Here is a 25,564-nt window from a genome sequence, read left to right on the forward strand (position 1 = left end):
CCTTAAAACAAGCCAGTTTCAAGACAAATACTTGATTTAAGTCTGCAACTTTTCTCAATATAACAACCCAGTATCCTATGGTCCCCTTCAAATGATAAACAACTGACGAAGTCATTCCTAATAAATCATTTCAATTGCCTATGTTAACTTAATTACCAGTATACCATGTCCAAATCTAATATGAACCTACTGTTATGACAGAACCATTTGTTATGGCTAATAACCTATTAAAATTTACCTAGAAATCATTTCAAATTGCCTATGTCAACCTTATCACCAGCATACAATGTCCAATTCTAATATGAACCTGTTTAAAATCCCTGTGATTTTCAAAATCAAAGAAGATTTCTCAGGGTACATTCTTTGATTCAACCTAGTTTCTACCATGTAACATTAAACATGTCCTTAAAATAGGCCAGTTGCAAGATAATTCCTTGATTTAAGTTTGAAATTTTTACCAATTTAGCAGCCTATTGTCCGATGACCTCCTTCCAAAAATATTCACCTGACAGATTCATTTGTTAATAGCCTGTCAAATCTAAGAAGATATAATTTCAATCTGTCTCTGTAAACTTCACTGCCAAGTATGGTCACAAAAGAGTGGTGCCACTTCTTAAGAGTGAGCCCGCGAAATGGCACCAGTTGGTCAAGAAACTAAGTGGCAAATCGTCCAAGTTCAATATAATGATAAAACATGACAGCGAGCACTTGCTTGGGTCCCGTGCCGTTAACGCCTTCCTAAGATCTATATGTACCACATTTCCTCTTATGAATCCCCAGGAAAAATAATCCCTGCTTGAAGATTGCCCAGAGAGATTTTGATTGAATTAAGAGAATTCGACGTGTACAAGGAACTAAGAAAAATAAAAGCGGGAGTCTCACCTTTTCCTGGCGAGATCCTTCCCAAACTTATTCATGAATATTCCTTTTTCTTTCTCTCCCACTCTCCCTTTTGATTAACCAATGTTTTACGTCTGGTGTGTTCCCCTCAACGTGGAAGAAAGCGCACATATGGATCATTCTGAATATAAACCCCACCCCCAAAAGCTATGAAGACTTGAGAACCATTTCTTTAACCCTACGCTTTCCGAAAGTCTTTCATACTCCGCCACCTGTTGTCTCAGATTTGTGAATCCACCAACAAATATCGATACAGAGGACTATGAGAATGGAACTTACGTTTACCTTGTAAGATTGTTCAACCACATTCTAAGGCGGCTTAGACCCAGTGTGATTTTTTTGATCTAGCTGCGATCAATTTTCGCATATGACCTACTATCTCACCACATTTCATGGCTGAACTTAAAGCAAATGGGAGCTACGCGTCAAACTCTGACAATCACACTGGATTTTTTGTCTGGACGCCAACAGAAAATATTTGCCCTCCATAAAGAAGACACTGACTCTGAAGTGAGTGACATAACCTACAGGGCCCAACAAGGCACTAAACTCACCTTAATTTTGGAAAAATAAATTTATATTAGGGACATCATATCAGTTCCGGAAGAAAAAGAATCCTATAAATTGGATGATTCTTTCATGCATTAACAGGAAGGAGGAATTGAATTCACGCTGGACTTCCTTAACTCAATCGTTATTACATATTTAAAATTTCATTACTTAAAGCAAATGAATAACAAATACATTTACTCTCTGCATAAAAACAACCATGTGTTTATTTAAAACATCTTTTACTTAAAATTATATGCTTTGTTAGCATTTTCCCCAGGGTGATTACACAAGACCTAACCTGAAGCAACAACATCAGGAAGAAGTTTGTATTATCTGCAGTTCGGTAACAAGCGGCAATGCAAATCAATATATACGAGCCTGTCAAGTGCTGGTCTTGAAATTGGCTATACAATTTTTTTTTTCTTAAAAGTTGATTATTGACATATCTGGCCACAGAAATGATCTAAATAAGTTACAATTTTAAGGAAGAGCTTGTATTTTTCTCAGGGTGATTGTATCATCCTTGAGGTGACGCCATGACATCAAGGAGAGGCTCGAACTGTCTGCAGTTAGAAAATAAGTAACAATTAGAATCCATAAACAAAAGCCTGCTGTGTAGTCATACCGGGATCATGGTACTTGATCATGGTTGATTGATAGTACTTGTGATCATGGTATATATATATATATATATATATATATATATATATATATATATATATATATATATATATATATATATATATATATAGGAGTGCCCCAGCACTCGGCACGTGACTAGCTTATATAGATGGATTCTCACTGTCGTTTGTCTTCTAAACGCAAATAATTTAAGCCTTCTATTAATATCATGACGTCCAAATGGACCTTAAATTAGAAATAGTGCCTTTAAAAAATAGCGTGTTTTTTTTTTTTTATTAGACCTTTAACTTTTGCCTACACTGGTCTTTTGTCATTATGAAACCAATAGCGACGAACCTTTGTTTTTTTTAATTGTTCAGGTGGTGGGTCAAAAACTTCTGTTTGTTCCAGCGATTCAGATTGTCCAGGCTTTATATTTTCAAAGGTATGGTAAGCACTGATGATCACATTTATTTCTTTTAGTTGTTTGGGTGGTGGGACAAAACTTCTTCTTTTGCCTCAGCTTGTATTTTGTAGTTATGAAAGAAATATCGCCGAACCTTCGTTTCTTTTAATTGTTCAGGTGTTGATACAAAAACTTTTTTCCCAACGATTTATTTAGTCCAAGTTTTTGATTTTCAAAGGTACGGTAGGCATTGATGACCTTATCCAGGTCAAAATCCCAAAATCAATCATCATTGCTATCATGTTCAATTTGTTTGGTTCGTTTTACTTCGGCTTGCCTTTCGTCATTATAAATTACATGTTCCCAAACTTGGTATTTTTTTTAACAAAGGTAGGGTAAAGGCATCGATGATTCAAAAGTGCAATTTTGGAACCACTGTCGATATTTTCCTTTAATATAGGATAACTCAGCTTAGTCATGACTTGAAACATCATATCTTGAAGCCTTCGTTGTATTTTGACATCGCGAAACATGGACAATATTATCCAATACACCCAAATAAGAAAAGAATACTCAATTCAATCAGTTTCCTGTTTTCGACACAAAATGAAATCCCGGCAATCCTTTAGCTATGTAATGCTCGAACTGTCATTACTTGGTTATTTTTTTGGCAAAAAAAAATTGGGATCAGCACCAATGCATCAAGATACATGTAATATTTTCTAAAATGTAGCCATATTGGCTTTTCTTGATAAAATTAAGTTAAAATAGCAGCTAATATTATATTGATGAAACTATGTTCCAAGAATTGAAAATTCTTGTCTGATGTAGTGGAATATTAGACTGATTAAACATGTTCCTTCAGCCAAATTCAAATGTAGATATTGGCTTCTATTATGAGATTCATTTTTTTTATAATATCTTGTAGTAGCCTTGCCAAAATTTTCGACAGACAGCTACAAGCCCTGTCGAAATGCAGAAGACTCTGTCAAAACTTCACTGAACATGTAAAACAGATGAGAAACAATTGGTGTCAAAATTCAAGGGCCTTCTGATGAAAACATAGTTGTCAAATTTATGGGTACTTTCTCAGCAACAAGAGATTTTGATTATTATTATTATTATTTGTAATAATATTTCACATGAAAACATATTAAAAAAGAAGGCTGTTTTATTTAATCGTAGTTTTACTGATCTGATACTAGATTTTTCCATCATCTGAGGAACTGCCGCTTTGCCTCGTGCCATGGTCATATGTTTAAGCATTTGACTTGGTTGATCAGAGCAACCTAATTAATTTATCAATGAATAAATTTGAAGTACACCCTCTGTTAGTAAATTTTATGTATATTTTCTTTCAAATAGATACCATGCTGTAAAATAAAAAGTATTCACTCTGAACCCCTCCCTAATTAGCGTGGAATTCCTATCCCACCCAATCCCACCAAAATGCTAATGAAACAAGTTAAACTTCTTGGAGTCACCAACTACAAATAATTTTATTTAAGAAATGCATGTTTCAAGAATTCTAGACTTTCTAGACAAACGAGAGTCAAAACTAAAATTGTTTAAAGTGGATTAAACTGGTAGATTAACTTTGAAATGGCCAAATGTTGATAACACTTAAACTGTGAACAACAAAGAAAGCTTTGCTAGACCATTATAGCTGAGAGAAAGTGGACCATTCCAGATAACATTTATAAAGACATTTATATCACATTATTATATCAAACATTATATTATAGAGACCCAGGTCACACAATTTAACTCCATACGATTATCCAATTCCGTCCCTATACTTGAGGCCGTTTCTTTAGTTTTTTGTTTCCAGTGTCTGAATAGTATTTTATATATTTACACATTTAAAAAAAGTTACAGAAAAACGAAGAAATAAAGTAGAAAGAATACACATGTCGATTCCACCAGGTTTCACCAACAAGTATTCCCCAAGTATTTCGACAAGTGTCGATTTGGGTTCCGACTTACGTCGAAAACAGGTAACTATATTCTGTCGAATTTGTAGGTGAAAACGCTCCAATTTAAGAAAATCGGCGTTTAGTACCTTTTTCTGGTAAAACTTCAAACTCTCATGAAACAATTAGATTCGTAGATTTTTTTTTTCCTACATACTGAAACCCTTTTCAAGCCAAAAGTCTAAATTTAGCCTTCTAGAGAAGAAAAATGTGCTTTTTTTTACATAACTGTCAAATCATTGGTACCTATACCCTATGGTAGGCATTGATGACCTTATCCAGGTCAAAATCTCAAACTCAATCATCATTGCTATCATTTTCAATTTTGACAAGTTTTGATTCTTGCTGTCCAGGTTGATTTTCATTGACTCGCTCACACGTCTTCTAACCACGTTTGTCTTCACTCTTCATTTTCATTTTTCACTTGCTTACATGCTCAGTGTTGCATGTCTTCTAACTGCGTCTTCTAACTTCACTTGCTTACATGCTCGGTGTTGCATGTCTTCTAACTGCGTGTGTCTTTGGTTTTAATTTTCATTTATAACACGCAAACGCTGTTCTCCTAACCGCAAGTGTATTTGCTCTTGATTTTTATTTTTGACACGCTCTAATTGTCATTTAAGAATATCTTCTAGCCGCCCGTGTCTTTGCCCTTCATTTTTGACACGTTTTTGGATTTTGATTACTTCAGAAAATTTAGCAATGGCCTTTTTGGTTTTTGCAAACAGCATCATGTATTATGTTAGTACATATATGAACATTTCTTATGACATTATGTAAGCATTTTATTATAATATGCCATGCATAGCATAAGTAGATTGTTGAGTTTCCAACGCCGCAGTTATTATATAACATAATGTCTGTTGGAAGGTAAAAAAAAACAAAAAATTGCATTTAAAGTTACTATAAGTGATCATTCTTTGGAACCAGCACCAACTATCAAACGTGATAAGAAAATCGACAACATAGACCATCAAATAGGAAAACACCATTCTTCGCTGTCCCATTATCTGTGCATATAAATAGATTGTCCGGTTTACCGACTCTTGAACATGCAACATATAATTGTCGAGGGGAAAAACAATCAGTATTAAGGTCTATACCGCATTTTTCTAATGATTGCCCTTGAGCTTTATTGACGGTGATTGCAAATGCTAAACGAAATGTGAATTGCAATCTTTTAAATTGAAAAGCAGATCTATTGGAATCATGGGAATGCGAAGAATAAGAAGAGCCTCACCCTCGGAAGGCCATGTCAAGGTTGTTGCCTCTATCACGTTTTCCATTGTTTATTTTTTTTTTTTGGTTTTTTACGGCAAATCTTGTGCCACAGCAAAGCTTTGGTGGGTTAATATTTCGCAACAGTGTAAGCCTATTTTTAGTTGTAGCACGTGCGGTGGAAACCCAGGGAGATCCAGTGAATTTAAAAGTTTTGATGGATAGTAAACTGCCTCATTTGATTCCAGAACTGTGTCGACTGACTTGTAAATGACTTCCTGGTCTCAAATCTTGGTCAGAATAATATTGCTGATTTCGTGGACGTCTTTGTTCTTGACTGCCAGAATTGCTTGTTCACTTAGCCATTTATAATTTTTATAATTGGTTAGATTATTCGGAAATACCTTTTCAACCAAATCATTTTTTGACATCACTAAATTACAGAGTTCAGGAGGCAGTGATATACATCCTGGAATTGAGTCAACTGGGAACATTCCGTTTCCAATTGTCAGCAATTCATCTGAAAATGTTTCACCAGAGAGATCGTTTTGCAATCGGACATGCATATTTATAGCTAATTTTAATGTATTTACGTGTGCCCATAAATAAGAATTTTTCAGGCAAGCATTTATTTCATCCGCAGGTGTCGATCTAGGAATAATAGGTAATTTTTGCCTGAAATCTCCCGCAAGCAATATTAATGTGCTGCGAAAGGGTTTAGAATTTCCTCACAAATCTTGTAATGATCGCTCGAGAACATCGAGCGATTTTTGTGTGCCATTGTGCAATCGTCCCAAACAATAAGTTTGCATTGCTACAATACTTTACCCATCCCACATGATTTGGAAATGTTGCACGTGGGAGTTTCTGTAGATTGCATATTCAGAGACAATTTCAAAGCGGAATGAGCAGTTCTCCTACCAGGCAGCAACATTGCGGCTATTCCGGACGACGCAAGGGCCAACACTATGTCATTTTTGGATCAAATTGATGCCAGAAGCAATCTAATTAGAAACTTTTACCAGTACCTCCTGGCGCATCCAAGAAGAAGATTTATCCAACTTAGTTATCGACACAATGCATTATCTGATCATAAATGTCTTTTTTTCAGGCGTTAACTTAGAAATATTTGTTGGTTCATACGACAATAGATCAATCGTGTTCTAACTTTGTTCACAATCCAATTCTACACATGTAGAAATAGCAGCAGTACGATTAGGTGAAGGCATTCCCAAATGCTTGAGAAGTTTGTTTGCCATAGATAAGCACAAATCTTCAATCGTAACTAAAGTGCAGTTATTTTTGCCTGAAATCTCCCGCAAGCAATATTAATGTTCTGCGAAAGGGTTTAGAATTTTGCTCACAAATCTTGTAATGATCGCTCGAGAACATCGAGCGATTTTTGTGCACCATTGTGCAATCGTCCCAAACAATAAGTTTGCATTGCTACAATACTTTACCCATCCCAGATGATTTGGAAATGTTGCACGTGGGAGTTTCTGTAGATTGCATATTCAGAGACAATTTCAAAGCGGAATGAGCAGTTCTCTTACCAGGCAGCAACATTGCGGCTATTTCGGACGACGCAAGGGCCAACACTATGTCATTTTTGGATCGAATTGATGCCAGAAGCAATCTAATTAGAAACTTTTACCAGTACCTCCTGGCGCATCCAAGAAGAAGATTTCTCCAACTTAGTTATCGACAAAATGCATTATCTGATCATAAATGCCTTTTTTTCAGACGTAAACTTAGAAATATTTGTTGGTACATACGACAATAGATCAATCGTGTTCTAACTTTGTTCACAATCCAATTCTACACATGTAGAAAAAGCAGCAGTACGATTAGGTGAAGGCATTCCCAAATGCTTGAGAAGTTTGTTTTCCATAGATAAGCACAAATCTTCAGTCGTAACTAAAGTGCAGTTATAAATTTCTGTTCTAAAGTCCAAGGTCATATCTGACCTCTCTAGCCGTATTCGGTGGAGTATATCCTCGGCCATTTGCAATTTGTATTTCTCCCATATCTCTGTAGGAGATGAACGAGAGCAAGTTGTCAATATGATTCCAAACAATGCACGAATTTGAGTTGGAGTTGACGTTTCGCATGCGTCATTGATGCAATTATCCCAGTGTTGGTCGCAATAAATTCAGAGCTTGGCAAGCACTACGATAAGCATCATGCATAGTCACGTTTACAGTTCTCAAATGCTCAAAGGATGTCGGGCCGGGTACATTAACCAAAAGCAGGCGGAGAAAGAAGCATTCATCTTGATTGGGGTGAATGCTGCAGATTCTTTCTATCGTGGTTTCTTTGAAGATGTTAGGTTTGCCGTCGACTGATTCACCCCGTTTTCGACGTTCAAATGATTTTTTTATTAGCATTCCACGTGTAATACGTAGGCACGTCAGAATACAGCAGATTTTTTTGCAAAAGAATCATTTTGACATAACGTGAAGAAAGCAATTAACGTTGTATCTGGTGGATTTAGGGCTCTTTGTTGCACGTTGGATTCCGAAAAATAAACACGTTGACTATTCTGTAAATGTACCGCTAAGTGAACAACAGCTGGACTTCGTTCATGTATCGGAAATGATAGAATTCGCCACAAACCTTCATTACTGCTTATATATCTCCCAGCCTGATATTATACGACTTCATCGATATCACTGATTTTGGAGTATAAATCCTTAAAGAATGGGATGGGGGGACTATAAATTTATTCAAGAGCTTAAGGAGACACGGACGCATTAGCTCTACTGACACTATCTTTAACGTGGATATCACACTTTGAATTAGAGGAAATTACAACCCCAAGTAATTTAAAGGAAGACACAAAAATATCTCAGATAGGGTTAAAGAAAAGTTGTGAAGTTTCGAGGGAAAATATTAGCATTATCATAGATTTAGAGGGGTTTACTCTCATATCTAAGTTTGCAGCGTCATCTTCAACATTATTTAGGATACTCATAGGGTTGTTTACAAAGTGTCAGTAGCAGGTTTCAACAACTGTTAGGTCATCCACAAATTTCTTTCTGTAGGTGGATTCCTTAGCGAGGCTATTTATCATAACAGAAAAAAGGAGGGGACCTAGGAGAGTACCTTGGGTACTCCATTGTGGACAGGGAGGGGACTGGAAAAATGGTTCAGATATTCGACTGCCTATGATCTATTTGATAAAAAGGATGCAGCTAATTTAACCAGGAAAGAATCAATGCAGAAATCAGTTATATGTTTGTCAGCTAAAATATTGTGGTTAACAAGATAAAATTCTTTTTGAAGGTCAATAGAAATTGAATTAAGCCAGCAAGTCATGGGAAGTAGAAGTAGATTTTAGGTTCCCAGAATTGTCTTAGTTCAATAAGACGTAGGATTTTTTATTTTAGCCAATCTGCAAGGAATCCTGCATATAGTTTAGACATAGGAGTGAGTGAAATAGGACAAACACCTGCAAAACCAGGTTTTCTGTCAAATTTTCGGATATTGGCCATACTCAGTAATCTCATTGAATAAAACTGACAAGGGCTTTGAAAGGAAGTCACTAAAAGCACTAATAAGAGGAAACAGGATATCTAAAGGGCAGGCACTTGATTTCGTAGATTTCTGATTCTTCATTTGATCTCGTGCGGAGATATGGATTGGAATGCAGGTGGAAGATCATCAGCAGGTGATTGATAAGAAAATGCCAGAAGGCTCTGAACAATGGAAGCAAGGAACTTTTTAAGATTACTAGCAGCAACTTCTGGAGATTCAGATAGGTTGAAATCAAGCTGGCCTTGACTCCTACCGCACAACTTTTTTACCTTAGAATACCCATTTTTAAGTTTAGTGGTAAACAATTCAACGACCTTATTATTGTAGTAGGATTGGGCATATTTACGTATTTCCTTTTTAATTGCTTTTCTTAGTTTATTACCTTCATCCAATTTACAATTTTGGAAAAGATTTTTTTTTTCTAATTAGTGTTTTAAGGGGTTGATTCATGAATTGTTTGTCACTGGAGCACTTCTTTAATATTTTTTCTGGGGAAATTAGACGTTTATCTTTTAGCTTTTTGAGAAAGGTAATAATTTTTTTCATCAAGATTATGCAAATTATAAATATCAGACCAATCCTCAGTAATCAGCTATATTCTACAGAGAAGGGGGCAGTAAGAGCCATATGTTACTGAGAATGAATACTTAAGATTAAAAGACAGGACCGTAGGAGGGAAAGATGATAACTCCCACCCAATGGAGGCAAAACTGAAGGAGGACTGTAAAAATTATTCAAATCATACAGAATGACATCTAGAAAAGTGTTTCCCCTAGTTGTTGGTATTTTAACTATTTGCTTAACTTTTATAGAGCAGAAACTTAAATTCATCTTAAGTTCATTGGCGTATCCAACGAAAGAAAGTTTGGCATGTGGATATTTAGAAATAGTAAATTAAGCATTGGTCTGTAATTGCTAAAGAAATTTGCATTTTGCATCAATGTTTTGGTTTGATGAGCAATAGCTACTGCAATGATATTATAGGGACAGCAAGTTCTTTAGGTCTAATACTTAGCCAAAGGATTTTGTCATACTCAGATGACTTAGAAACAGGAATAATTTTAGGGAAAAGGTTGCATTTAGTAAAAAAAATGACACCACCTCCTTTTTTCCAAGTAGGTGATCCAAAAGAACAGAGTTTAATAAATTCTGAATAATTTGACAAACGGAAAGACCTTTGGTCATGAGACTGTACTTCTGCAACTGCTATAACACCATTTCGGTTAAATTTTGATAGCACCTTTAGTGCTGTAAGCTTGTTAAAATTGAGGCTTTCAGCATTAGAAATAAAAAAAATTTGGAAATTTAAAGTGACTGTGGAAACATGACTGTCAATGTGTATATAAATATATATAAATATATTTATATAAATATATATGAATATATATATATATATATATATATATATATATATATATATATATATATATATATATATATATATATATATATATATATATATATATATATATATATATATATATATATATAGATAAATAAATAAATATATTCGCAAATTTGATGGCAGACCGTTAAGCCTCTACAAAACAAAAATCTTAATTTGCATTTCTTCTAAATTTGCATAAGGAGAAAATGTCACTTGAATATTGGATAAAGAGAAGTGTTCACTGCTGTGTTTTATTAAGGACAACATTAGCTGAAGATTTATAATCAGCCAGATAAGAAATAGACTTGGGTGGTGAAATAGTAACAACCCAGTGATAAATAAATTACACTACCCTTATTGAAGGAGTTGGCTAAATTATTTGTTTAGTACTATTGAACTGAATGATGGATCAAAGTTCTGGATTCGTCCCCAAAAGTTTCAATCACCTAGCTCAACTCCTGTACAAGATGCCAAAAGACCAATTATCTAGTTTTACCATTTAAGCTTCAAGCAATTGAGCAGCAGGTGTGACCATTGCCTTGTAATGATTGATTTCATTAGATGAACAAAACATAATTATTTTTTCTATATATACATATAGCCCTAAATAGTATTTTATTACATTTTTATTATAAATACCAGTTCTCTCCTCCCTATACTTCAGAAGTTAGGATAATTTATTAAGTAAACTTAAAAATGATAGTTAGTGAGAAACTGGTTCATGTATTACCAAGAACATTTTTTGTCACAACATAAAATTCAGGTAGGTTTAGAGGTATATTTTAGATTGATGTTGATATGGCCAAAATTATAATAGCCTAATGATAGTTTTGTTTAAAGTTTGATAGAGAAAGGTAAGTGTACAAAAGTAGACATGCACAACAAATGCTGGGTGCCAATAGTCTGCTGGTGAGCATCCACCACCAGACAAGCACAGAAGCAGGACTTCTAACCTGATTCTATGTTGGTTTGATGGTGTGTGCATTGTTTATTATGCACTGTGTAATGATTTTCAAATTAACCAAGTAGATTCTTTACTAAATAGTAACCTTTCTTTGTTACTACCAGAAGAAATATGTCCTACTGAAGACTTAGGGCAGGTCTGTCCTATATTTACTTTTTACTGTTTTGTTTTTGTTATTAACTGTAAAATGATTTCACAAAAAAAGTTTTTAAATAGCTTGAAAATAGCCTATGTTCAACCTTGTATGTTTGAAAAGATTGTTAGGGAAGAGCCTCAAGACACTTCCTCTCCCTCCTCAATTGAAATGCTAAAATTACACCCATGACAGTGTATTTATCTGCATAAAGCATGAATAGAGTGAAGCAAACAACTTTCAGGAATGAGACAAGTAAATATGCTACTTAGGCTGTGATTTTCCCTAAGGAGTTTTCAGAATTTTTTAGGGTTTCTTTCAAAGAGTCTTACAATATTCACAATTACCAGTTACTTCAAAATAATCATAAATACTTCATTATCTTATTCTCAAAACAGCACTGCTTCAATTTTATCCCCTCCACCTGATGGATAAATATACATCTAACTATACAGCCTTACATTTTTTTTTTTTTAAGGCAAACGGTTGTAATGCCTGATTTGTCTATGTTGTATCTAGATGTTTCTAGATGTTTTAGGGTTTTTTTTCCGATGTGCCCAGGGTCATAAAAATTACCCCACGTATAATTATGTGCCTAATCTATAGACTTATACAAAATTAGAAACATTCCTATGGACAATGTAGGGTCTAAAGCTTTTCCTGGAAGTTTTCGATCTTCAAATTAAGCTGCTTTAGAAATTATAAAACAAGTATAGAATAAGTCCAGTATTTTAGGCTTTCCACTAAGCCTATTTTAGAAAGTGGTTGAGTAAGGTCATTGTAACTCTTAAGAATACACCCATAGCCTTTAGGGTCTCCTGGGAGTGAGTTTAGAGAACCTACCTACACTACTTTTCTCTATAAAGGGTACTGTCATTTAAATTTTTTGTTTTATAAACGTAGAACCTAGCAAAATAAATCTTATATTCACAAGAAAAGTATGTGAAGCTTCATACCTTTCTTTGCTCCCAGTTTATAGGGCTCTCAAGATCTTTACATCTGTTTTTTTTTTCATATAGAAAAAAAACTTTTATATGGGTTAGAATTCAACTAAAATGTAATAAATCGTTGAACTAGTGCACAATATCGTGCATTGAGAATGACACATGCTACCAAAGCAGTTCTTACTTCATAATATGTCAAAACATTGTAGGCTAGTTAGCACATTTTGAGAGCAGTTCCACTTTACCCCTAACCATGCTCATATAATTTTCAAATATATACCCCAAATAAATATTTCCTATGCATTTATCTTGTTTTAACTAAGTACTCATAAATTGAATTGGTAAATTTTGGGCAATTTATATTTCTTACCCAAATATAAGTTAACAATAACACTCAATGGCTTTTTTATGCTCTTTCTGAATATAATAATTGCTTCACTTGGAAATTCAATTTTAAGCCCTTTATGGACTGTCCAAGATGATATCTGTTTCTCTTATCTTGGACAGCCTACTACTGTTAGTATTATGCTTGTTTAAACCAGTTTACCTGTGAATTGAATAGATTGTGACAAAATCAACCACCAGGAAACACACAAGAAATATACAATTTGTGCCATATTTTTGTACATGAGAGGAGGGGGGAATTTAAAGTGAAGTGAAGTTGCAGTTGAAATGTATATATGCTATTTAAAAGTTAATTTTACATATGGAATAAGGTCGTTCTTTAGCTCATCATTGTGAACACCAAAAACAAGAAAACAATAGGGAATTTCTCAAGACATTGGGAAACAAATTATAATGAATATTTCAGCTCTATGTCCAAGAGCCATCCTCAGCAATACAAAAATATATAAGAAGAAAAAACTTACAGCAGGATAAAATCAATAAAAATAAAATGAAAAATTATTCAAAACAGTCCGTGCATCCCAGTATCAGTAAAGTTCAACCAGGTCTCTGGTTTTCCTGGTTAAACTTTGCTGAAATACCTTGGAATACCAATTTTTTGGTTTACTGGTTAACAATTCTATGACCTTATTCCTGTAGTGGGAATGGGCAAACTTAGGCAGCTAGATATTTCCTTTTTAATTGCTTCTCTTAATTTATTAGCTTCATCCAGTTTACCATTTCTGAAAAGATTCAATTTTTTCTAGTAAGTGTTTCTATGGGTTGATTCATGAATGTTTTGTCACTGGAGCAATTTTTAAATCTTTTTTGTTGAAAGAAATTGATATTTATCATTTAGCTTTTGGTGAAAGGAAGTGATTTTTTCATCAAGATTATACAAATTATGAATATCAGACCAATCCTCAGTAATCACCTACATTCTACATTGAAGGGGGCAGTAAGAGACAGAAGTTACTGAGAATAAATACTTAAAATTAGAAACCAGGGACAGGAGGAGGGAAAGATGATAACTCCCACTCAATGGAGGCAAAGCTTAAGGAGGACTGTAAAAATTATACAGAATAGCATCTAGAGAAGCGTTCCCCCTAGTTGTTGGTATTTTAACTATTTGCTTAACTTTTAGAGAGGAGAAAATTCAGTTCATCTTAATTTCATTGGCGTACCCAATGAAAGAAAGTCTGGCATTAAGATACTTAGAAATAGCAAAATCAGCACTGGTCTGTAATTGCTGAAGAAATTTGCATTTTGCATCAATGTTTTGGTTTGGAGAGCAATAGCTACTGCAATGATATTATAGAGACAGCAAGTTATTTAGGTCTAATACTTAGCCAAAGGATTTTGTCATACTCAGATGACTTAGGAACAGGAATAATTTTAGGGAAAAGGTTGCATTTAGTAAAAAAAATGACACCACCTCTTTTTTTTCCAAGTGAGTGATCCAAAGGACAGAGTTTTAAAAAATTCTGAATAATTTGACAAACAAAGAGGCCTTTGATCATGAGACTGTACTTCTGTAATAGCTGTAACACCAATTTGGTTACATTCTGATAGCACCTTGAGTTCTGTATGTTTGTTAAAATTGAGGCTTTCACCATTAGTAATTAAAAATTTTGGGAATTTAAAGTGACTGTGAAAACATGACTGTCAATGTATATATAAATATATATACATATATATATATATATATAAATATATGTATATATATATATATATATATATATATATATATATATATATATATATATATATATATATCAGCCCTATGCCCAAGGGCCATCCTGAGCAATGCAAAAAATATATAAGGAGAAAAAACTTACAACAGAATAAAATCAATATAACTAAAATGAAAAATTTTTCAAAACAGTCCCAGCATCCTTACCTCAGTGAAGTTCAACCAGGAATTTGGTTATTCTGGTTGATCTTTGCTGAAATACCTTGGAATAGGAATTTTTTGGTTTATTGGTAAACAATTCTATGACCTTATTATTGTAGTAGGATTGGGCATATTTACATAAAGTCTTAGTAAAGTTCAACCAGGACTCTGGTTGTCTTGGTTGAACTTTGCTGAAGTAAGGATGCTGGGACTGTTTTGAAAAATTTTTCATTTTAGTTTTAGTGAATTTATCCTGTTGCAAATTTTTTCTTATAATCTATTTTTGTATTGCTGAAGATGGCCCTTGGACAAAGGGCTGAAATATTCATTCTGACTTTTTTCTCACTGTCTTGAGAAATTCCCTATTGTTCTCCTTGTTTTTGGTGTTTGTGATGGAAAGGCAGTGTGGTCTTTGTTGTTATGTATCTCATCATTGTGCTAAGATCTTACATCTTTTAACAAAGAACATTTAAAAGTGAAGTCTTAGGACTAAGATCTTACTTTTTATGCTGTTCTTTTGCATATGTCTTTCATCATTCAGCTCTGATCAGTGGTCTAAGAACAATGATGAGCAAATTATCAAATCTCTTATCATTGTTCTACTTGGCAAAAACATGACATTCTTCAGACTTTTTGCTAACATCAATGAGCTGGAAGATCTTAGTACAAAGATGAGGAAAAGAATGGAAACCTGTATAGAAAGATGTAAGATATTAGATATAAGATCTTAGAGCAAAAGAATGACTATAATGAATTTTCCATTGTCTGGACATAGTGTTAGACTAATTCAATGCCAACATACAATTCAGGATATATAGCCTATTAGCACATTAGAGGAGCAGGGGTTAGCAAAGTTCATTTCTGAAAATAAATTAATATTATAGGCTATTTGGTCCAGGATACAGATATGACTCTAAAGATATATCTATGTTTTAGCTAGGTCAGTAATATAAATACTGCCTAGGCCTATTATGAAGTAAGAAGGTAAAATTCTAGTTTATTGACTTTTGGCTATCTTAGAAAGGGGTTAGGTCAGGAAAATAAAACTTTCAGGGATAGGTCTAAAGGCTAAAGTATATCCCTAGACGGTATTTTCAAGTACCTACCTACACTCCTTCTCCCTCTACAGGGCCCTGAAATTTGCCTACATGACAGGTCTATTGAATGAATACAAGACCTATTGAAAATTTTTCAAAACAACACTTTACCTTAATTTTCAGTTACCAGATGCTTTTCTCTACCTTTAGCTCCAAAAATGCAATTCCTGTTATTTGAGTAGAATTCTGAGCCATATCAATGTTTTCTTTCAAAATTTAGGAAATGTATTTGCATATCTTTAAGACCTTATAAATTGGGATTGAGCAAAATTGTGAAGCTGAAAACAATTTTGTTGTACTTCATTCAAGAAGAAGATCTATTTTGCAAGGTTTCACTTTTATAACACACATATCTTTAAAGGTCATCAAAGGTCAAGACCCTCTAGAGGGAGAAGGAGTGGAGGTAGGTACTACAAAATACCTTCCCTGGGTATACTTTAGCCTTTAGACCCATCCCTGAAAGTTTTGGTTTTCCTAACTTAACTCCTCTCCAAGACAGCCAAAAGTCAATAAACTAGAATTTTAACAAAAAATTCAATGAAAAAATGGTTGAAAACTCATAATTGAGGTAAAATATTTTTATCAGCTTGCAATGGGCTGCATAGGCTATAAACCCACCATGTATGAAATGCCTAGAAACAAATAATTAAAGCCAAGATATTCGGGTAATACCTTCTTGTAATAGGGCATTAAGCTTAAGCCTAATATTGGGGAGGGTATTACACTCTTGGCCCTTACAGTCTAGGGTACACATGGTTAATCTTTATTATAGATAGAGCTGTCAGTACTAACCTGTTGTTACTTAAAAGATATTCAACTTTTTCTTGATCATGGAATGCGTGTGACCACACTATTATAGACTTTTCAAGTGACTTTCTTTTTCCTGTTTCCATTTTTCTGTATGTTCACAATTTGAATTTTCAAATTTCATTAGAAACAAGAGCCAAAAGCTCATATGGCACTTGTGACGAATTCGGAAGAGCCAAAAGCTTCTTCTCACCAAGTTTTCCAAGATTTCTGGTTCCCCCCCCCCCCCCCAATTTTCACAATGTCAACAGATCCGATTGGGATTGAAAATAAGAGCTCTGAGACACGACGTCCTTCAAAATATAAAATTTCATTAAAATCCGAAAACCCATTTTGTAAGTTTAAAATTCCTCATTTTTTCTAAATTTTCTGAATTAACCTTCCTTCCACTCCCCCCCCCCAAATGTTCAAGTCGGGGAAGCGACTATTTATAATTTAATCTTGTTGGTTCCCTGATACGCCTGCCAACTTTCTGTGATCGCTATATTGATCACGTACCTAGCTACAGATCTTCTTCATGTACAAATTGGGGTGATCCGGGAGTCGAACCTCTCGCATTCTAAGTGAGAATCATACCCCTAGACCATAAACAATACTTAAGAAGAACAATCATTTCTTTTATCGGCAAATAAAATTCTTCTCAGCTATCTTGTTTGCTCGCTCCCTCCACCCCCCAGATGGTCGGATCAAGAAAAAGACTATTTCTAATTTAATATAGTTTGTTCTCTGATATACCTGCCAACTTATCTCGAAATGTCCAAACTAACAAATCCCCCCCCCCAACTCCCCCAAAGAGAGCGGATCTAGTTCGGTTATGACAATAACGTATTTAGGACATGTATTTATTCTTCCCACCCAGTTTTATCCCAATCTTTACGCTAAGCGTTTACCAGTATTTCTGGTCCCTCCCCCCAACTCCCGCCAATGTCACCAAATCCCGATGAGATTTAAAATAAGAGCTCTAAGACACTTGGTCTTTCTAAATATCAAATATCATTTAGATCTGATCACCCGTTCGTAAGTTAAAAATACCTCATTTTTTCTAATTTTTCAGCATAACCCCCCCCCTCCCAACTTCTCAGAGAGAGCCAATCCAGTCTGGTTATGTCAATCACGTATCTAAGACTTGTGGTTATTCTTCCCACCAATTATCATCACAATCCCTCCACTCTAAGCGTTTTCCAAGATTTCCGGGTTCCTCCTCTAACTCCCGCCAACGTCACCGGATCCGGTCAGGATTTAAAATAAGAGCTCTGAGACACAAATTTCTTCTACATATCAAATTTCATTAGAATTCAATCACCAGTTCGTAAATTAAAAATACCTGATTTTTCTAATTTTTCTGAACTACCGAAATAGGTCCCCCCATCTCCTCCATAGAGAGTGGATCTGGTCCAATTATGTCAATCACGTATCTAGTACTTTTGCTTTTGCTTCCCACTAAGTCTCATCACGATTTCTCTACTCCAAGTGTTTTCCAAGATTTCTGGTTCCCCCCTCCAAATCCCCTCAATGACACTGGATCTGGTCGGAATTTAAAATAAAAGGTCTGAGTTACGAGGTCCTTCTAAATATTAGATTTAATTAAGATCCGATTACTCCTTCGTATGTTAAAAATACCTCATTTTTTCAAATTTTTCAGAATTAGTCCCCCTCCTAACTCCCCCAAAGAGAGCAGATCCATTCCACATATGTAAATTACGTATCTAGGGCTTGTGCTTATTTTTTCCTACCAAGTTTCATCCCAACCTTTCCACCCTAAGCGTTTTTCAAGATTTCAGGTCTCCCCTCCAGCTCCCCCGATGTCACCGAATCTGGTCGGTATCTAAAATAAAAGTTCCAAGACATGACATCCTTATAAATATCAGGTTTCATTAAGATCTGATCATCCGTTTGTAAAGTGAAAATACCTCATTTTTTCGAATTATTACGAATTAACTATCCCCCCACTCTCCCCAAATGGCCGAATTGGGGAAACGAATATTTCAAATTTTATTTGGTCTAGTCCCTGATTCGCCTGCCAAATTTCATCGTCTTAACTTATCCGGAAGTGCCCAAGCTAGCGAAACCGGGACAGACAGACCAACAGAAATTGCAATCGCAATATGCCACTTGGTAAATACCAAGTGCCATAAAAAGGGTTTAAGACAATTTCTGAAGAATAGCTTGTTGATTAACCACAGCAGAGAAAAATAGGTTTATCAACAACAATAAACTAACAACAAGTTTCTTTTTTTCTTTTTTTCATATTTGGTAAATGACGACTTATACTTACTTACGACACGACTGCCTGTCCATGGATTATTCCTTATGGTTGATTGTGTATGGCTATGCTGTTTGACCTATGCGATTGTATGGATAAGTAGGGTTAAGGCCTCATTCAAGTACTGATCTATATTAATTACTAATGTAGGAAAACAGTCTTCCTTTTCTCCTTCTGTTTTGTTTTTTTTTTCTTTTTTTTTAATTTGTTTGTGCTGTTGCATTGGTGATTTCTTTTTTCATTATACATTTTAATGTTGCTTCTAACTTTCAGTCGAGAAAACTTGCCTTACGTGAATGTCGTTCAGAATTTTATTTTTAAGGGGTATGTCGTTGAAAGATTTCAAGTACCCCTGGCCTTCATCTTCCATATTAATCATTTAAGAGAGATATCATGAGAGCACCATTCTCAATCATTTTGGCCTGGCTACTCATGAGTCACTAAAATCTATTCAAAGTCGATAATCTAAGGCAGCGCAACAGTGTTGCCTAAGTAAAGAGCAATATGGGCATAATATATTTTTTTTCTTTTATTTTAGACCAGGGCACTTCGTATAGAAGGAGCTGTCGCAGAAAATTCGAAAGGGGCTCATTCAATTGAAAATTGTAAGGACTAGTGCTCTTTTCAATAGTCAAAAGTAATCGGAGAGTAACCAGTCTCCTCTTTGCGCCAAAGATTTACTTTTTCTCCTAATTCCTTATGAGCAACTTTTGAAACAGAAAAGTCATTTAATTAGTATCCGAAGGTTTTTAAAAGTACTAAAAACTTAGGACTAAGGGAGGCTGCAGCCCTCCTAATATACGAAATGATTTTCGGTTATATTATCTTTTAATGTTGCTCATAACGCTCAATTGATTAGATAAAAAAAAATTCAACTGAAAGGAAGTAGCAACATTCAAACTCAAAACGAAACAAAAATTGAGGATGGGAGGTGTTTTTTCATATATGGAATACCTTCTGTTGGTTTCAAAATTTTATGTTGCTCCTCACTTTCAGCTGAAAAAGCTTCTTTTTTTTACTTAATTTATGATCGTTTTTTAAACAATGCAGGTAAATATGGCTTACCCTCCATGAAAAATTCCCTATTCAAGAAAATAAAACATACAAATTATGTAAAATTCTTAGATTTGCGGAAAAATTACCAAAAATGATATAAATTTTTTGAATAAAGGATTACTACAGTGCCCCCTCAATGTGTGCTTGCTGCTGGTGGCTTGAGTTCTATGAATTTTGGCAAATACCAAAAGCTTAAAGACTGCAATCAAAGTTTTATTCCGGGCGCAAGAAAGGCCAAATCCACCACAGAAATATGACTGGTGTTACTATGGAAGAGCGAATTCTATTTGTCAACAGCAGAGTTTTGAATTGGCTGATTTCCCGTATAAAATGTCAAATGAAAAAGCGAATTGGAGTCTAAAAGGCTTGTATCCAGATTCAGCATATTTGGGTGTTTCCTTCAAATATTTGAACGGGGAACAGAATGAGTCTTCTGACTAGCCTGGGAGAGCTTCTTCTACCCTTTTTTACAGGAAAACCAGTAATATGAATGTAAATAAGTTACCTCCAACAATAATTAAACAAAATAGGAATAAGACATTAATATTTATTTTTTTCATCTCAAATTAAAGGACTAAATTAAAAACAACCGCTCGACTGAAAATTCTTCACCAATGGTATTTGCGTTGACGGTGGGCAACTGAAACAAGAAAAACAAAATTGACAAAACTTGAAGTATGGATAGATGGCACTAATTCCTCAAAAAAAAGAATGCTTGACATGTGCAGTGTTGCCAGATTGGCTTGTTTCAAGCCCCGGTGGCTTATTTCTCTAGGCTGGGATGGGTGGGCTTGGGGCGGGAAACTGGGCTTATTGTTTTTTAATGTGGCTTGTTTTGGGCTTTTTCTACTCAAAAGAATAATTATTTTTTTTAGAATTTTTTTTCAAATTCCAGTTTATTCTTTTACAAAACTTTCGAGGTCGAAAGCGAACGGATTTGAGGAAAAGGAACTATACCCAACGATTCACTAAAAAAGAAGAATAAAATAAGTAAAGTGAGTCTCAAAGAAATATTTATTACGGCAGATTACTAGTTACAACTATTGAATAGAGATGTTTCAAACAGTTCGTAGTAACGAACTGTAGTAAGGAGCGACCCCGCTCAAAAGTGATCGAAACTCTAAAGATGGAATTTTGATGCTAAAAGATGCATCAAAAGAATTGAATTTTTACGCTGATTTTAAATATATAAGTTTCATCAAATTTAATATTTATCATCAAAAGTTATGAGCTTGAGAAAATTTGAAATATTTTGGAAAATAGGAGGAAAAACCCCCTAAAAGTCAAAGAATCTTAACAAAAATCACACCGTCGCATTCAGTTTATCAGGGAACCCTGTAGCAAAAAGTTCAAGCTCCTATCAACAAAAATGTGGAATTTCGTATTTTTTGCCAGAAGACAGATCACGGGTGCGTGTTTATTTGTTTTTTTTTTCCAGGGGTCATTTTATCGACCATGTGGTCCTAGAATGTCGCAAGAGGGCTCATTCTAATGGAAATGAAAAGTTTTAGTGCCCTTTTTAAGAGACCAAAAAATTGGAGGCCACCTAGGCCTCCTCCCATGCTCATTTTTTCCCAAAGTCAACGGATCAAAATTTTGAGATAGCCATTTTGTTCTGCACAGTCAAAAACCATAAAACTATGTCTTTCGGGATGACTTACTCCCCCATATTCCCTGGGGGAGGGGCTACAAGCTACAAACTTTGACCATTGTTCATGTACAGTAATGGTTATTGGAAAGTGTAAAGACGTTTTGAGGGGGATTTTTTGGTTTGGGGGGTGGGGTTGAGGGGAGGAGGCTATGTGGGAGGATCTTTTCTTGGAGAAATACGTCATGGGAGAAGAGTAATTCAATGAAAAGGGCGCATGATTTTCTAGCATTACTATAAAAAAAATAAACATGACAAAGTTTTTCAATTGAAAGTAAGGAGTAACATTAAAACTTAAAACGAACAGAAATTATTACGCATATGAGGGGTTCTAAAAATACTTTAGCTTAAAGAGCGGGGTATTTAGGAGGAGATAAATATCTCGCTCTTTATGCTAAAGCATTTTTAGTAATTCCAACTATTTAGTCTATGGCCTTTCTGATTCAGGGGTCATTCTTAAAGAATTGGGACAAAAGTTAAGATTTTTTCTAAAGAGCGAGGTATTGACGAGGGGACAAACCCCCTCATATACATAATAAAAATATAAGAATTTAAAAGTTTGTTATGTAAGTTAATTCTTAAGTTATGTATATTTTTTACTAACAAAACGTTCGTTAAAAATTAATTCTAGTTGCCTTTTTAAGTAGCCGAAAAATTGGAGGGCAAGAAGTACTTCTCCCCCACCTCTTATTTTTCAAAATCGTCTGATCAAAACTAAGAAAAAGCCATTTAGCCAAAAAAAGAATTAATATGCAAATTTCATTTTAATAATTTATGTGCGGAGAGCCAAAATCAAACATGTATTAATTCAAAAACGTTCAGAAATTAAATGAAAAAACTATTTTTTTTTTTTAACTGAAAGTAAGGAGCGACATTGAAACTTAAAACGAACAGAAATTACTCCATATATGAAATGAGTTGTCCCCTCTGCAATCCCTCAGTCTTTACGCTAAAGTTTGACTCTTTGCCACAATTCGACTATTGAAAAAAAATTAAGAACTTTAGCGTAAAAAGCGAGGGATTGCGGAGGGGACAACACATTTCATATACGGAGTAATTTCTGTTTATTTTAGTTTTCAATGTCGCTTTTTACTTTCAGTTAAAAAAAACTAGTTTTTCTTATTTAAGCATCTACAAAAGGTAAGATGCCAAATATGACATTGTGTTTGAAACAGATAGAGATGGACTTCATAACCCCCAGGCATGGAACGTTCAAAATACTACAAAACAATACCTTGCAGTTGTGTTTGAAACAGATGGAGACGGACTTCATAACCCCCAAGCACTTTCCAAAAAAAAAGTTGAAAATCCAACGAAAAAGCTTAATATTCTACGTTTTCCTGATTATTCTAGCAAATAATGTTGAAAATAAGATACGAAATTATTTCTTAATAAGAGTTTGTTCAATTTGCACCTCAAGGTACTAATAGGAATTAAATAAGAAACCATTGGTTTCTTTAAAAAGAAAAACAAATGTTGGAATTCTTCAGATTCTGTGAAATTCATACAAAAATGAGCTCCTTCAGTGGAGCCAAAACTAGGAGTCTTCGGACGGGAGCCTGATTGGTAAAAGATAACGATTGATAAGCTGCATCTAAAAAACCAAAATGCTGTATTACAAAATAATCAGCTTTCGATATGCATATTTTTCCTAAAGTGATGACACTGAATTTCTAAATTACAATTAGCTTTTTAGTTGTTGAAGCATTTTTTTTGTTTAAAGCTGTACATTATATTTCATTTCTCAGAAATTATTCTTAATTTTTCTTGCTTGAGGTATTAAGAAGATGTACCAAAAGTATTGAGAGCTTTTCAGTCATTACGTTGATTCTCTTGAACTTTTTTTTCCTTTGTGATACAGAAATTCAAGCTTCAATTTTTTTTTTTTTTTGCATTTTACCACTATATCCAAAGAAGTAATTAAGCCTGTGTATTTCTAGTTGTGATATTTTGGTCATGATTCTGTTTTGCTCTCTAAAATTATTTTGCTTATTGAAGAGATCTCATTGCGTTTTCTGTTACTCGTGAAATTTTTTTGTTGTATTACGATGTCAATGCATTAAGAATTAGCTAAAAGCCGCGTTCATTAAAACTAGGTGACAAGAAAAAAAGAAGGTTTTCAGTAAAAAGTCTTGTCTTAAATAACCATAAAAGTTCAAAATACTTAGCTGCCACGTAGCTTAAGGTAATTTTTAGATTATAATCTTGCTTCAAAATAGGTTTCTAAAGAGATAAACATAAAGGAAATATAGTATTTAGTGACAAATTAAAAAAAAAATCCCTTATTAGGGAGATAGGGCATGGGGAAGTGGCTTTATTTGTATAGGGATTTAGCTTTCGCAAGGGTATGGAGAGGCGGCAACTCTGTTGAAAAGTGTAAATTTGGAGGGAAAACTAAAACTGTAAGGAATATTAACATATTAAGATGTACCTCGAGGGTTCGGCTGGGAAATGGCCCCTTCGTCTTTTTTATTTTGCTTTCATCTAAAATAGCAGCAGTTACAATTAAATCGTCCAACTTTGATCCTACGTCTGAGCACATGTTCTTTGATTTCAAAAGTCTCAAGTTTGAGAATTCCATGGACGAATTTGTTTCCAAGTAGTCAATTTCACTTTCGCACCATAAGTTTTTTAATGCAAAGGCTTAGCTTCAGAAGAAAAACCCTGAGTCCAAAATATTAAGCTGCCATACAGCTTAAGGTAATTTTTTTATATTTCAAACTTAAAAGCAACAAAAAAAGTCAAGTATTTCCGTCTGCTGGGTTGGTTTATCCTTCTTCCCTGTGAATGTTGAGGGGAGATAAACAAAATTACGACTCTTCGTGAAGTTTAAAGAAAAAACGATGAGAATAGCTTTTGGACTGAAAATTCAGCATTAATGTTGCATCCAGATGTAGCATTCTCCGTGGAACAAGCTTTTGGACACGCTCACTATAAAGTGAAGCCTCAAAAGTGGATTATTTCGATAAAATTTGTCGGGGCTTGTTCGGGCTTATTTTGAAAATGCCAGGGCGTTTTTTTACGCTGACAATGTGGCAACAATGGACATGTGTCTGATCCTTTCATTTATGAATAGCGGGTGTGTTCCAGCTGACGGTTTTTCAGTAACTGCGCGGTAACTGCCCATTTCTAACTGCAGTAGAGCCAGTGGGAACGGCACAGTAAGCTGACCAGCAGTAGCGTCATTTTCGAATTAAATGCATGTGTTTAAATTTAAGGGACAGTTTAATGCTGATTAGTATAATTTTTTTTATTCCTTCTGTTTCAGAGCATTTAGATAGGTTCTAAGCCAACCATGGGCATTTGGCTGTCACAAATGATTTTGCTCAAATGAGCTGGTGAAAAATAAATAGATCATATACTTTTTCTCTTTTTTTATTATTTGAAGACTAGAATATCACAAAACTAAGCATTCAAATAGCTTGATTGTATCTTAAGCATATACAATCCCTGATGGAGTTTGGTTGATACCTGTCTTAAATTGATTTGTCTAAATAAAATGGGCCTATAGCATTTACAGGATAGTAGTGGGACAACTATAGCAAGTTTTTTTTTTCAATATTCTACTTTTTTAAAAATAATTATTGTTCTCTGGTCAAATTTGTGTTCCTTGCTAAGTGGTAGGCACTCTGGGCTGGAATGCTTTGTCCAAGGGGTACAGGTTTAATTCCTGGTATTGTCAGTTTATTTTGTTTTGGATAGGGGTTGGTGATATGACTAACCTCAGCTAGAATTGGCCTAACTTTAAATGAGTACAGATGGAAATCTAGGGACAGTAAG

At 34.6% G+C, this 25,564-nt stretch overlaps 1 protein-coding gene across 4 annotated transcripts in view; it reads right to left on the reverse strand.

Moving 5' to 3' along the window:
• The window catches only part of LOC136042732 (chromosome partition protein Smc-like), a 101,202-nt gene extending 84,256 nt beyond the window's left edge, over window positions 1–16,946 (reverse strand). For 3 of the 4 annotated variants that reach the window (XM_065727698.1, XM_065727697.1, XM_065727695.1), the window contains exon 1: window positions 16,803–16,946. In XM_065727698.1, the coding sequence (XP_065583770.1) occupies window positions 16,803–16,903 (101 nt within the window). In that variant the 5' untranslated portion in view covers window positions 16,904–16,946. Of the gene's footprint in view, window positions 1–16,682; window positions 16,761–16,802 lie in introns of those variants that run through there. The other variant, XM_065727696.1, reaches the window with a different exon arrangement.
• Between the last annotated feature and the right edge of the window lie 8,618 nt (window positions 16,947–25,564).

This window comes from Artemia franciscana, unplaced genomic scaffold (assembly GCF_032884065.1).
Source record: "Artemia franciscana unplaced genomic scaffold, ASM3288406v1 Scaffold_188, whole genome shotgun sequence".
NCBI classification, from domain to species: domain Eukaryota; kingdom Metazoa; phylum Arthropoda; class Branchiopoda; order Anostraca; family Artemiidae; genus Artemia; species Artemia franciscana.